Source organism: Cetorhinus maximus, chromosome 25, assembly GCF_964194155.1.
Source record: "Cetorhinus maximus chromosome 25, sCetMax3.hap1.1, whole genome shotgun sequence".
Taxonomy (NCBI): Eukaryota; Metazoa; Chordata; class Chondrichthyes; order Lamniformes; family Cetorhinidae; genus Cetorhinus; species Cetorhinus maximus.
Window position 1 is genome coordinate 12499491 of NC_135903.1, and position 15258 is coordinate 12514748.

Here is a 15258-nt window from a genome sequence, read left to right on the forward strand (position 1 = left end):
TTCAGATGTTAATTAGATAAACGTTAGTTAGTTAAAAGATAAACTGCAACTTGCACTTTTAAATGGGAGGTGTCAGCTGTGGCTCAGTCCATAGCACCGTCGCCTTTGAATCAGAAGGTTGTGGGTTCATGTCCCACTCCCGGAAACCAAGAACTGTGATTGTACTCAAAAGAGTTGCACTTTTAAATAAACAATTCAAAAGAATGGGTAAAATCTTGCACCCAGCTGGGAGACACCAAGCAATGTGTTATGTTACTAATAAAATTGGTGGAATGAAAAGATTATTGTTAGGAGAGGTAAAATTAAAAAAAAACTAGTAATATAATGGAAAATTTACATTCAAAGGGAAAGCAAGGTATAAACAAAGGAGTTTGTGTGAGAGTCAGGCATTTAAGATCTAACCAGCCTGTAAGCCTACAACTGTCTGCAAAGGAACCAAATTGCAAGGGACCTCATTTTGAATTCATACGGTCAAATGTGCTTTGCCTGGTGTTTGTTAAAGTCTATGGGTTATTGTTGCCTTGATGAAGATTTACCTGGGAGTGATTAATTTGGGGATTTGTTTAAAAGTTATTACGGCAGTAATTTGTAGACATGTGTATGTGTTTAATTAGTTAAATTAATACATGTTTAATTTAGTTTTATATAAAAAAAACTCTTGAGGCTTGGTGGTTTTATTCCTGAATTCAGAGCTGCATCTCAAACATTCCAATTGAAAATATAGGTCATTGTTCAAGTTTCCCTCTGGGATTTTAACAACTCGGCCTTTACCAAGCCTCGCTTTGAGGTCTCAAGCGAAAGATGGCACTTTCAACAGTGCAGCACTCCCTCAGTATTGTCATTGGTTGTTGGCCTCAAGACTCTGGAGTGGAACCTGAACCCATGACCTCTGTCTCCAAAGTGAGAGTGCTAATCACTGACCATGGCGGGCACTAAACTGGAACCTCCATTTTAATTGGGAGGGGGGTGGGGGGGCGGTTCTGGTTGGGGGTAGTGGGTGTACACGTGTCCTGTGGATTTGACCATAAACTGTTATTTTGGGTCTGTCCATTCTGATTTAGATTATGGCTGTTAGTCTGTGGATTGTTGAGTGAAAATCTGTAACCAGAGGCTGTTTTGTTTTTGTAGCTGATTATTCTGGCCAATGGAGGTCCTGATGCCCTTGTTCATATCATGAGGACCTACAATTACGAGAAGCTACTGTGGACCACAAGTCGTGTATTGAAAGTTCTGTCTGTCTGTCCCAGCAACAAGCCTGCAATCGTTGAAGCTGGTAACTGCACGCCTCTGAAACTCATTCCTCCCTCCATCCCACCCTCTGTCCTGACCATTCTTTATCTCCTCCTGTCCTGTTCCCTGCCCTGTTCATTTCCTGATTTGAATTAACTGCTTTCAGGGAGTCTGCTTGACCTGCTTGGACATTGATGAAAAAAAAAACCATGGGGATTTTCTTGTTTTTCTTTTCTGGTTGGATTTGTGACGAACTGCAAAATGCCCAAGATTAATGCGTCTCGACTACACGAGTGTTCTGTTAGAACTATGCAATAAATAGGGGTGTTTCTAGAGCTGAGGGGATTATGGGTATTTTGCCACCATTATTGACACATTGGACAGCCAATGGCAAGGCCGTTGGAATGAGGATGTCATGATGAAACATCCCAGAATACAGCATAACCAAAGTTGGTGACTCTTCCAAGTAGTACCATGTGACTTCCCCACATCCCCACCCCCTACCTCTTCCAATCATAGAACCACAAACCCCTGCAAAGGGTAAAGGTGAAGGTTCTAAGGGTGTTGGCCACCCTCTGGTACTAAACCCAGGCCATTCTGTCAGGTTAATGAACCACTCGAGCGTTATATCTCTCGTGCCTGTACTCCCAGCATGGAACTGCTGGGTGGCTGTAATGAGCAGAGAGCAGGAATGATTTTCCTCATTGACTTTGACTCCTGCTTTGGCAAGTTTGGTCTGCATGGCTTGGTACCATATAGGCTGTGCATCACATTGCTGAGCCAGGGATCTCACCTGATCCATTTTCCTCTTCGGGGGAGGGCTGTCTGGTTGTGACACTGAGTTCCAGTAATGGGTAATGTACACTCTAGCCTACAGATCCTGGGACAACAGGAAAGGGTTTGGTAGAGTAGATGTAGAGATGATATTTCCACTTATGGGGGAATCCAGAATGAGGGTTCATCAATATAAGATTGGTTTTATTAGTAACTACCAGGAATTCAGGAGAAAGTTCTTTACCCAGAATGTGGTGAGAACGTGGAACTCATGACCAGAGAGTGTGGTTGAGGCAAATAGCCTCGATGCATTAAAGGGGAAGCTAGATAACCACATGACGGAGAATGGAATAGAAGGATATGTTGATGAGATGACAATGGGTGGGAGGAGGCTCATGTGGAGTCTAAACACTAGCAGGAACAAGTTGGGCCAAATGGCCTGTTGCTGTGCTGTAAATTCTATGTAATAATCTCCCTTGTGTTGACATCCTCTTGGAGAGGGAACTTGCACAGGGCAGCTGGTTTCCATGGCCACAGAAGATGAGGAGCTGTTCTGCGGTATGAGATGTTCTATTGGATCACTGAACAGATGTCAGGTTACACGAGTTGTTCAGCTGATGCTGTCAGAGCTCCAGGCTTAGTGGTTAGATTTCCAGTGTGCAAACCTGTTTCACTGAATTGAATTTCTTTTCTTGGACAGGGGGGATGCAGGCACTGGGCTCTCACCTGGGCAGCTCCAGCCCCAGGCTGGTTCAGAACTGCCTCTGGACATTGAGGAATCTCTCTGATGCAGCAACAAAACAGGTGAGGCCCTCAAACTCTGCTACTACACCTGAGAAGTATTTTTGAGAAGTGTAGCCAATGTTGTAATGCAGGGGACGTGACAGCCAATTACTGTACAGTAAGACCCCACTGATGTCATGACCGGATAATGTGTTTTGGGCATTGAGGAATAAATGATGGTTGTGATTCTGGGACATTCTCAGCTCCTCCTCCCTCGAATAGTGCAGTGGGATCTTTTATGTCCAGCCAAAAGTGCGGCACTCCCTCGGTACTGCATTGAGTGTGTTAACCTGCATTCCGTTCTCCAGCCTCTGCTGTGGGACTTGAACCTATAACCTTCTGATTCCGAGGTGAGTGCACTCCCCACTGAGCCACAGCTAACCCTTTCAGCCTGGATTATTTGCTCAAGTCTCTGGAATGAATTAATAACTGCGTTTTTGTCCAGTGCTGTGTTCAGCATTTTAACCATTCCTTGGGGCTCCTCAAATCTGGGTCACATGCATTGCTTCTTGAGCAATTAGACCATTAAGGTTTCCAGCACAGTAAGTGGCCAGTCAGACCATCAATTATGTGCTGAACCTTTGTTAGAACAATTCAGAACTAATTCCACTGCCCTCCTCTCCTCATAGACTTGTATCTTCACCTCAAATGTCTAGTCAACTTTCTAATACGACTCTGTTGTCTCTGCCTCAACCACGTCCAGTGACAAAGCCCTTGTTCTGTGGCCCAGCAACCCTCTGACAGCATTATCTCAGTGATCCTTCATCACTGACTCCCCTATTCACTCTATTGAAAGCCTTCATAGATTAAAATTCCTATCTAATCTTCTTGTAGCTTTCTCTTGCTTGAGTGGGGAGATGGTGGCATAATGGTCATGTCACTGGACCAGTAATCCAGAGTTCAGAGTTAATGTTCTGGGGGCATAGGTTCAAAATTCCACTCCAGCAGCTGGTTGAATTTAAATTCCATCATAAATCTGGAATATAAAGCTAGCCTCAGTAATGGTGACCATGGACTATCATAAATTGTTGTAAAAACCCATCTGGTTCAGTAATGTCTTCTGAGGAAGGAGATCTGCCATTCTTATCCAGTCTGGCCTGCATGTGACTCCAGACCCACAGCAATGTGGTTGACTCTTAACTGCCCTCTGAAATGGCCCAGCAAGCCACTCGGCTCAGGGGGCAATTAGGGATGGGCAACAAATGCTGCCCTTGTCAGTGATACTCGCATCCAATGAAAGAATAAAGAAGAAAGTACCTAAAGTGTCTCCAATCGATGATAGTTGTCAGGTCACCATTACTGAGACTAGCTTTATACTTACTGCAGTCTGTCCAAATCCATTTTTCCCATTAGTTCTTGTACTCTCTTTATGAAAGCCTTTGGCCTTTTTATGGCTTTACCCACCTGTGTTCCCGCTTTGAGGAATTTATATTTCACGTTGGGTCTCTGTTCATCCTCGCCATCTGTGTTTTCACACTCCCGTTCTTTGCTAGAATTTGGGGATGAAATAGTAGGTGCGAAAGCATATTGGTTTCAGCAATGTTGTATTGGTGAAGGTGCAGCTGTCCTGTGAAGGAGATGAGGGAGGGGAGCTGGGCCATGGGATGACCGGGTGGAAGGGGGACGGTATGGTGGTAAACTTGGGGTTGACAGGGTACGAGTTCACAACTGAGACTCTGTACAAAGCAGGCTTTGTACTGCAATCGTGTAAATGAATGTTAACCTGAGTCCTGGAAAATTGGAGAATGCTTTCCTCGGGGGGCATTGAGGCTGTTGTGTTTCTGAGTAGGTGCAGAGTGAGACTTCAAGTGGGAAGAGGAAATGGAAATACCTCCTCACCTTTTCCAGGAGCTGGTAGGACATTTGTGGGCGTTATTGATATCTGTGCTCAGTATGGGTGTGACTCTACTCGGACACTCAGATGTACAGGTGATCAGATAGAGCTCTTTACAATTATGAATGGATTGGACCGGATAGCTGTGGAGAAAACATTTCCAAAACTATGTGCTATTAATACAAAGATGGTTATTAATAAATCCAGCAGGGAAATGAGAAATGTCTTTACCTAGAGAGAGGGTTAGAATGTGGAACTCAGTACCACAGGAAGTAGTCAAGGAAAAGAAAATAGCTTGGATGCTTTTCATAAGGAACTACTTGAGGACATGAGAGAATAAGGAACAGGAAGGTAATCTGAACATAAGCAGGAGCAAGAGTAGGCGTACAGCCCATCGAGCCTCCTCTGCTAATCAATCAAAGGCTGAGATGAGGTAGATGGAACGGGAACACCACAGAATGGTTCAGCTGAATGACCTGTTTTAATTCAATGGTTAAGTTTGATATTTTGCACACGTGAGTGACTGGTAGAACCGTTCATGAAGATGTGAATTGGATAATCACTAATCTAAGGTGTATTTCTGTCTGCAGGAAGGGCTAGATAACCTTCTCGCCACCCTGGTCCAGCTTCTGCCTTCAGATGACATTAATGTGTTGACTTGTGCCACTGGCATCCTCTCTAATCTCACCTGCAACAATGCAAGGAATAAGATGGTGGTGTGTCAGGTGGATGGTATCGAGGCCCTGGTCCACACAGTACTGAGAGCGGGCGAGAAGGAGGACATCACTGAGCCAGCAGTCTGTGCTCTCCGGCATCTCACCAGCAGACACCCAGAGGCTGAGATTGCCCAGAACAAAGTGCGCTTCAATTATGGCATTCCTGCCGTGGTCAAACTTCTCAATCAGCCCTTCCATTGGCCACTGATAAAGGTGAATCGGTTCTCAGTGCAATGGTAACCGTGATTTCAGCAGCTGTGGTTCTGATGCCAGGGGGCTGTTCTGTGTGGGGGAGGAGGGGGTGGAATGTGGTGCTCGCTCGGTGTAGGGCAGCAGTGGGGGGCGGGGATGGGGGGTGGTTGCGGGGGGGAAATGTGCTGGGAGGAGGGGGGCCCAATCTGTTGCAGTGTTGAGCTGGGACTGTGGAACCCAGGCAGTTTTATTCAGATGCAAATTTGTGTTTGATAATGGAGTGGGTTTGTACTGGACTATCAGTGGTTGAAGAGTTCATATCCCTTTGGGGTAGATTGAATGAAGCTGATAAATTATTATAAAAGACACAAAATGTTTGCTAATGTCCTTGAGGGAAGGAAACCTGCTATCCAGTGTCTGTCTGTCTGTCTGTCTTGTGACTCCAGTCCCATATTGTTTTAAAATTCATTCTCGGGATGTAGGCATCGCTGGCTAGATCAGCATTTGTTGCCCACCCTTAATTGCCCCTTGAGAAGGTGGTGGTGAGCTGCCTTCTTGAACCGCTGCAGTCCCTGTGGTGTAGGTACACCCACAGTGCAGTTAGGGAGGGATTTCCAGGATTTTGACCCAGTGACAGTGAAGGAACGGCGACTTTTTTTGTTCCCTTGGGCAGATGGAGATGGGCAATAAATCCACCATCACTCATGTCACCTCCCATCCCAAGAAGAAACATTTGATTTAAACGCCATGGTGTGTGCAGGTGATCAGAAGCCTGGACGTGCTCAGTCTGAATGTCTGTCAGCAGCTTTCACCTGTTGTACAGCTGTATAATCACCAACTGGGGAGGGGAGTAGGGAAGTGGTAGGGGATCTGAACGTGACCACATGACCAGCTGAGCCTCCACACCAGCACAAGGGAGGATAGGGTAAAAACACAAGAAATGGGAGCAGGAGTAGACCATATGGCCCATTGAGTCTGCTCTGCCATTCAGTACGATGGTGGCTGATCCTGGGCTCCAACTCCACTTTCCCGTCCGCTCCCCATATCCCTTAATTCCTTGAGAGCAAATATCGGTCTATCCCACCCTTAAATCTATTCAATGATGGAGCATCCACAACCCCACTGGGGTAGAGAATGCCAAAGATTCACAACCCTTTTGAGTGAAGTAATCCCCCACTTAGCTCAATCCTAAATAATTGGCCCTTTGTCCTGAGACTGCCCCCAAGTTTTGGATTCCCCCGACCAGTGGAAACAATCTCTCTGTCCACCCTATCAAAGCCCCTGAGAATCTTGTAGGTATTGGGCAGACCTGCGGCCGTTCCTTTTTACAAGGTTGCAAACTTAAAAGTCGTGTCTGTTGTGCTGTTTCTGCGTGTGCACCTTCCAAATGATGGAATCTGTAATTTAATTTCTGTTTTCTATTTCCCTTTCCACTTCCCCCCCTGCCAGGCCACTGTTGGACTTGTCCGTAACTTGGCGCTGTGCCCAACCAATCACGCTCCTCTGCGGGACAGCGGTGTCATTCCCCGACTTGTCCAGCTCCTAGTGAAGGCTCACCACGAAACACAGCGGCAAGTGTCTGGAGGTGGCCAACAGCAATACATGGTATGTAAAAATTGATTCCAGGCACAATGTCTTTCCACTTACCCTCACATCCCCTCCCTTATGTGGCTCACATGTGAGCAGTCTTGAAGTGTTTGTGCTGTACTTAAAAAAAAATTTTCAACTGTTTACATTTTTTGCCGTGGTGTTTGCAGAGATTGGGCTCAGCTGTGATACCTTCAGTGGGTGAATAGCTGACTGTGGGTGCCTAGGCAACTAAATTGGCCCCTTTTGGGGGAGACCTGGAAGCTGCTGTTCTCGTTACCCAGAGTTATCAGCACTTTTACGGGTGGGGGGAGAAAGTAGGAAATAAACGACAGCGAAAAGCACTTTGTGTGCGTGATGGATGCGTGTGATTTGCAGCGTCTGTGTACTGACCTGTGACCTATGACCCACCAGGACGGAGTGCGAATGGACGAGATCGTGGAAGGCTGCACGGGAGCGTTGCACATTCTTGCTCGGGATCACATCAACCGGGCTGAAATCACTCGGCTCAACACAATCCCACTGTTTGTCCAGGTAAGCTGCGGGATCTGATAAATCAGAAGCCCCCCCTCTTTCCTTTCGCACCTTCCGCAATCCCCAAGTTCAAACAGGACGTGGAATGTGATTGAAAGGAAGAGTTTGCATTTATGTATTACCTTTCACATCCCAAAACAATTTATAGCCAGTAAAGCCTATCTGATGTGTGGTCAGGGACTGGACTATCTCCCATCCCCCTTTAAGTGGTAATTCGCACAATTCCACATTTTGTGATTATATATTAAAATACACTCCGATATGAGGAGGGTTTAATAGATTTATCCCTTATCATTAACTTTGTTTATCATTACTTAAATTTATTTTTTGCATTCACCAGTAGTGTGTCTAATCATTAGATTTACTCTTGTAGAATATGAGCGCTCCTCTATCAAGTGAAACTTGGATTGTAGCGTTGACTGGTATGGAGTAATATCAAATCAACCTTCATGCTTTCCTCTGGAACTGTTTTTCCCCATACTGTCAGGTGATTCAGTTCCTGTTTTTAAGCTAGTTGTTGCTTCATCCTGAAACTGAGCATTGCTGCAAAGTTACTGACCCCACTGATTAGTTTACACTGACTTGTTTCCAGTAAAGCTGGAAGTTTAAAGATCCTGAGGGGCCTGGACAGGGTGGATGTGGAGAGGGTGTTTCCTCTTGTGGGAGAATCTAGAACCTGGGGCCACTGTTTAAAAATTAAGGGGTTGCTCGTTTAAGACAGAGATGAGGAGAAATTTTTCCTCTCATAGAGCCGTGAATCTTTGGAACTCTCTCCCTCCAAAAGGCAGTGGAAGCAGAGTCCTTGAATGTTTTTAAGGCAGAGCTGGATAGATTCTTGATAAACAAGGGGGTGAAAGGTTATCTGGGGTAGGCAGGAATGTGCGGTTGAGGGGATATTCAGACCAGCCATGAGCAGGCTCAAGGGGCAGAGTGGCCTTCTCCTCCTAATTCCTACATTTTTGTAGCAGTATAACATTAAATGATTAGATTAACCCTTTCTTTATACCTATTGTCAATTGTTTTCCAGCGAATCTCACTGGAAGCTCTGTGGGTATGGGTTGAAGACACAAAAATGGGTTTCCTGTCTTCCCCCCTTCAACCCACAGTCAAACAAACTAGATACGTGTGGACTGGGGTGAGATGGTAGGATAATTAGATTGTGTGAGAAACTTTTTCCCGGCAAGGAGAGGGCGAGGACAGCTTCTATCAGGAGTGAAATGACCCCTTGAAAGTGTTAAATCGTTGTCTCTTAGCAAGGGAGTTTATATATGGGTTTCCATGCAGTCTGGTGACTGAGCTGAATGTTCTTCTCCCTCCAGCTTCTGTACTCTCCTGTTGAAAACATCCAGCGTGTTGCCGCTGGTGTCTTGTGTGAGCTCGCGCAGGACCGGGAAGCAGCAGAGATCATCGACCAAGAGGGGGCCACAGCGCCCCTCACTGAGATGTTGCACTCCTTAAACGAGGGTATTGGTAAGTGATGTTCTCCCGGCGACACCCGTTGTCACCCCCTGGGATATAAAGGGGGGTCGTTGTTAGGGGCGTCTTGGTCAGGGCAGCAGTGAGAGAGGGCATGAGAGGGACTACAATTGATCTCTCTGCCTTTGGACAGGACAGAAAAGTCAGCCAGGGGCTTCTCATCACTGGTCAGCTTTGAAATGTCATGTTACAAAAGGAATTAAGCAAAGTCGAATGAGTTCTGAATGGGGCCCCATCTGAACCCTTTGAGCACTTTGATAAAAATGAAGGAGAAACAAACCAGTTATACTGAGGGTTAAATGAAGGGGGGGCAAGTGAAGTAAGTGGAGTATAAACACTGATGTGAATCAGTTGTTTCAGTGCTGTAAAGGCTATGAACCTGTGACCTGTTGTATGTCTGTGTCTCGTGTTCTTTCTGGGCATGCTCACGCTCTCGCTCTGAGACTCGCTCACACACATTCCCTCGGGTGCCGTGGATTTCTGATTTCTCTGTGTAAGCGCTGGTCAGGTGACTTGTTGGCCCTTTCTCTCTGCTCCGTAGCCACCTATGCTGCTGCTGTTCTGTTCCGGATATCGGAAGACAAGCCTCAGGATTACCGGAAGCGCCTGTCGGTTGAATTGACTAGCACGCTCTTTAGAAATGACCCGGAGGCCTGGGATGTGGTACGTACTCTAGATCATCCCCCCCACTCCATGACACCGCATAGTAGACTTGTTAGCAAGATTTAATCCCTAAAGGAGCAGTGGCTGCATTGATAAATTGCCTAGGAGACAGAGTGAATGATTCTTTATTCAGATTGGGGAAAGTAAATGGGTCGGAATTAGGACCAATATTCAGAACACAGGGTGGCTGGCGAGCGAATTCACGCTGAAAACTTCAAGTAGCCCAGGGAAAGTTAAAGACTGGGGCAAAAAATTCAAGATAGGTCAGTCCAGCACCAAGTACCTTCCATTGTGGTTCCCCCATAATCCAAATGGGGCTGAATAACTGCAGGTGTCTCGGTGAGAGTGGGAAGACAATGCAGTTTGATTAATGGAGCAGCAAGCGTGGGAGGGACAGAACCTGAGGGGCTACTTCCCCAGTCGGATATTCTGTCTCCCTCTATGTTGGCCGCTCCAGCTCCTCCAATCACAGGTTCCCTCCCTACTGCCCTTGTTGCTCCTCCAGAGACAGAATCCCTATGATTGGAGGAGCAACTTAGGGTGGGAGGGAAGGAGCCTGTGATTGGAGGAAGTGGAGCAATTATCCTGGCCGGTCCTGCTGCCACCACGCAGGAGACTTTCGGCTCCACCGTCACCAAATGGCGTCGAGAGGAGGCCGAGGAAAAGAAGCCGAAAACAAAGAGGGAGGGAGGGAGGAGGCAGCCTGACACTCAGTAATGAGGCCAGGAGCAGGGCCTGTGGGAGCCGCTGCTCAGCCTGGCGCTAGCCCAGACCCGGCTGCCACCCACGCGGGCGGCTGGGGTTCGTGGCTGACTTTTCACCTTTTTGCGGTGACAGTGACCGAGCACGGATGAGTCTGCAGCCTGTCACTTTGAAGCAAGGTGAGAATTGGTGAAAATTCTCAGAAGGTGCAGGTTGATGGGAGGATGGGGGTTTTGGGTCTGGGTTCCCTTAAGGGATCTGCCACCCAATAAACACAAACTTAAACTTGCTAATGCTCCCTAAAGCTAATCCCACAAAAAAATCTCTGAAATGTGAACAGTAAAGCTTTTTGTAAAAAGGGAAAAAGTTGGTATTGACGACATAATACCGAAAGGGTAGCTTTATGATCACTTGGAAGTATGCTGTATTTGAATTCCTTTTGATTTTATTAAATATTGATTGTCCCCAAACAGCTCCATTTGAGAGTAAAACACCTGTCTTTAATTGTGATTCTTTGTCACATGTTAAAAATAATGTTCCTTTGGTCCATTCTATCTGCCTTATTGAAGTGTGGATGATCAGGCGAGGAGGTACATCACCTTGGGAAAAGTCACTGGAATAGCTCATTGCTGCAACGTTAATTTGTGTGCAATCCCCTGGTTGCACAGTTGGACTTTTGGAAGTCAGTAACCTGATGTGTTCTTCAGCGCTCGCTTGAAACAAATGTTGAGGGAACAGAAACTTGAAATTGACAGAACAAAACCAACCAATGTTGGAGAGCGCTAATTGCTTACAATTCATTTTGAAAAGGGGCTGCAGATGTGAGACTCGTTCCCAATAAGTTACCTTCTGCCAAGGAGTGAGAATTTTCATTTTGGAAACAGAGTAGGGGAGATTTATAATAAATACATTCACGGAGACATCTTGTAAAATGAGTTTATAGGAAACTGAATACCAAGACCTGGCTAACAGGTTCCAAGTTAAAAGATTTAATAATACATATTTATATATACAGCCTTTGGTATTTGTGTTGTCTACCTAAAACCTTTACCATTATATTTGGGTTGAATTTTTTTAATGTTGCTACGTGGCTGAGTCACCTAATAAAGGAGTCAGTGAAAATGAAAAGGGAGACCCTGAAAGTCAAAAAATAACCCTCGAAAATCTCAAAATCCTGAAAGAATATTTTGACCCCCTGATTGGGACCGTTTTTTAAACATAACTGGACAGGGCATAATTTCAAAGTTTGCAAATGACACAAAACTCAAAAGTAGTGAAGAATGAGGAGGATACTGACGGGCTTCGGGAATACATTGACAGGCTGATAAAATGGGCTGAAGCGGTAAATTAAATTTAATGTAGAGAAGTGTGAAGTAATTCATTTTGGTCGGAAGAATGAAGAGAGCCAATATAAATGAAACGGCACAATGCTAAAGGGGTGTAGAAACAGAGACATGAGTGTATGTACACAAATTTTTGAAGGGGTCAGGACAAGTTGAGAAGGCTGTTAATTATGCGGGATCCTTGTCTTCACAAATAGGAGGCGCAGAGTAAAAATCGCAGGGAATTTATGGCAAATTACCTGGAGTGGATGGGTTGCCTTCTGAGGAAAGGTTGGACAGGTTAGACTTGTACCTCCTGGGGTTTAGAAGAGTAAGAGGCGACTTGATTGAAACATGTAAGATCCTGAGGGGTCTTGACTGGGTGGATGTGGAGAGGATATTTCCTCTTGTGGAAGAATCTAGAACGAGGGGTCACTGTTTAAAAATAAGGGGTGGCCCATTTAGGGCAAAGATGAGAATTTTTTTCTGAAGGTTGAGAGTCTTTGGAACTCTATTCCTCGAAAGGTGGTGGAAGCAGAGTCTTTGAATATTTTTAAGGCAGAGCTAGATAGATTCTCGATTAAACAAGGGGGTGAAAGGTTATTGAGGGTAGGCGGGAATGTGGAGTTGAGGTTACAATCAGATCAGCCATGATCTTGTTGAATGGCGGAGCAGGCTCGAAGGGCCGAGTGGCCTACTCCTTCTAATTCGTATGTTCGTATGTAAGTCTTTATAAAACACTGGTCAGGGTTCAGTAGTGTGTTCACTTCTGGGCACCACAAGATGGCAGGACCTTGGGGGAGGGTGCAGAGGAGATTTACTAGAATGGTACCAGGGATGCTGGATTTCAGTGACATGGAGAGACTGGAGAAGCTGGGATTGCTCTACTTAGAGCAGAGGAGGTTAAGAGGAGACCTGATAGATGTGTTCAAAATTATAATAAATTTTGATAGAGTAAATAACGAGAAACTGTATTCACAGGCAGAAGGGTTAGTAACCAGAGGAGATGGCACGATGGGCTGAATGGCCTCCTTCTGTTATATAATTCTCTTCTTTTCCAGAAGCCACTGACTCTCCAAGTGCCATTCTTCTGGTAGGATCCTGGTTTGAGGGGTGGGGGAGAGGAGGGTACTCCTGAAAGGATAAGCATGCCTGGCACCACTTTGCTAATGAGACGTGCTCATGTGAAAGAAAAAGCTTGCATTTCTATAATGCCTTCACAACCTTGATCTCCCAAAAAGCCCTTTAAAGACAGTGAGGTATTTTTGTTGATACAGCCACTGTTATAATGTAGGGAATGGGGCAGCCAATTTGCATACACTTTTGCCAGCACAATCAGCAATGCAATAAGGTCCAGATAATCTGTTTTTATTGATGTTTGAGGGATAAATACTGGTCAGGATACCAGGGGAAACTCAGCCAACTCTTATTCAACAGTGGAGACTGGGTCATTGAATATATTCAAGGCTGAGTTAAATAGATCCTTGATCAACAAGAGAATCGAGGGTTCTGGTGGGGGGGGGCTGGAAGGAAAGTGGCGTTAATACCACAATCCGATCTTATTGACTGGCAGTGCAGCCTTGAGGGGCCGAATAGCTACTCCTATTTCTTATGTTCTTATTGTGCAATGGGGGCTTTTAAATACTGAGAGGGCAGGCATTCCATTCAGTCAGTACTGCACGAAAGTGTCAGCTTAGATTATGGACTCAAGCCTCTGGAGTGGGACTTGAACTCTCAATCTCTTGACTTAGTCAGGGGTGCTACTCACTGAGCTTTGGCAGTAAAAGCTGACAGGCATGTTCTAACCCTGAAATCCTGTTGTGTAATGAGAGTTGAGCTTTCCGTGGAAGGATTGATGGAGGAGGTGGGCTGTGGGAGGGACAGTGGGGTGGAGGAGGAAGCTGTCGGGAAGACATGGGTGTCCTGTCATAAGCTGCTCTTAACTGGACAACTTGAATGTGGTGTTGAGAAGTTAAGTTGCCAGAGCAGTGCTGCCTGGGGGGGTGGGGGTCAGAAGGGGATATGGAGGGAGCTGGAGGATAGGTTGGAGGGGATGAGGGAAGAGGTCGAGTAGGCACTCTTACTGGACTCCTGCTAATACTCGCACTTTATCCTTCCCAGGCTGAGCGACTGATGGCTGCAGATGCTTATCACGATGGTAAGTGTAAGGAGCGATGGACATGCTTGATTGAAGAATCTCGCTTAAATGTTCCTGGTTCCCTATAGGATTACAGTCTGTGTGTCCGCCGGTCGGTATTATCTCACATATTATGCATTAATATCTATTGATAGGTATTGGCATATAGATAAACATATTTACATTGCAGCCAAGTACACAGCCCATTCTATTGTATCTCAGTAGAAAGGGGTGTGTCCTTGGCTGTGTGTATCAGTGTCTGTGCATATGTGTAATATTTGTGTCTCAGTTTTAGGACTGACATTCAATAACTCATGTCCGGATGCCATGTGCGCACAGTGTGTGACCGGAGCTGCTTGGCGCAGGGTGGGTGGATAGTTTGAGAGTAGGTTGACCCTCCCCTACCATGGAAGAGAGCCTCTTGGGAACACACTATGTTGCAGAGCCTGAGAGTGCCTGACATTTGTACTCAACTTGCCAGTCACGCTCTGGAGTGGAGGTGTTCCTGGGACTTGAGTATTTTAGCAGCATGTTGAAAGGATCCTGAAAGAATTACAGTAGAACAATCCCAGGACCTGTTAGCAGCCCCAGGATCCTTTGGAGCAAAAACATATGAATGGGAGAGAGATGAGGTTCCTGAATGTTGTTGGTTTGGCTCTGTCAGCACTGATGGCATATTATTTGTTTGTACTTTTTTTTTTTAAACACATCTGACTTGAAAAGTACTTCTCCCTCCACCTGCTGAGTCCAACATGCATTATGGAAACCCAGAGGCTGAGCTGGATGTGGACCATGAGCTGATGAATGCTCCAGATGGGCTGTACTCAATGGGCAGACACGTGTCAGTACCAGATATGGATGAGCACTTGTGTCGAAGGTAGACGTCACATGGATCATTCCACAAGGTATGAACAGCGTCTGGCGGAATTCTGGCAATTTTGCAAACCTTATTTTGGCACCGAGTTGCCCATATTCATGAGAGTGGGACCAATTGGATAACTCTTTCACAGCACAGGCATGATGATGGCCTCGTGTGCTGAAAAAATTATGACATTTTGAGGGAATATAAGTTTTCTGTAATAAAGTATACCAGACAACATCTCCCCCTGAGCCTGTGTGGGATCAGAACACCCAATTACTATACTTCAAGTTTCCTAAACTTAAACACTGCAACTTTGGTGCTTTGGATTCTTCTCACTTGGAGAGGGTGACATCCACCTGCAGTTGGATGTGACATTTAGGATGAACACCAGATATTTATAGCATCTGCTCTGCCCTCACGACAGCCTAAAGCATTTTACAGGCAAT

At 45.7% G+C, this 15258-nt stretch overlaps 1 protein-coding gene across 2 annotated transcripts in view; it reads left to right on the plus strand.

The window, feature by feature from the left end:
- The window catches only part of LOC144667901 (junction plakoglobin-like), a 58846-nt gene that overhangs the window by 42121 nt on the left and 1467 nt on the right, over positions 1-15258 (plus strand). For both annotated transcript variants that reach the window (XM_078529495.1, XM_078529497.1), the window contains 9 exons: positions 1129-1273; positions 2705-2808; positions 5212-5550; positions 6979-7134; positions 7531-7650; positions 8970-9120; positions 9668-9789; positions 13935-13971; positions 14674-14855. In XM_078529495.1, coding sequence (XP_078385621.1) covers positions 1129-1273; positions 2705-2808; positions 5212-5550; positions 6979-7134; positions 7531-7650; positions 8970-9120; positions 9668-9789; positions 13935-13971; positions 14674-14831 — 1332 coding nt within the window. In that variant the 3' untranslated portion in view covers positions 14832-14855. The remainder of the gene's footprint in view (positions 1-1128; positions 1274-2704; positions 2809-5211; positions 5551-6978; positions 7135-7530; positions 7651-8969; positions 9121-9667; positions 9790-13934; positions 13972-14673; positions 14856-15258) is intronic.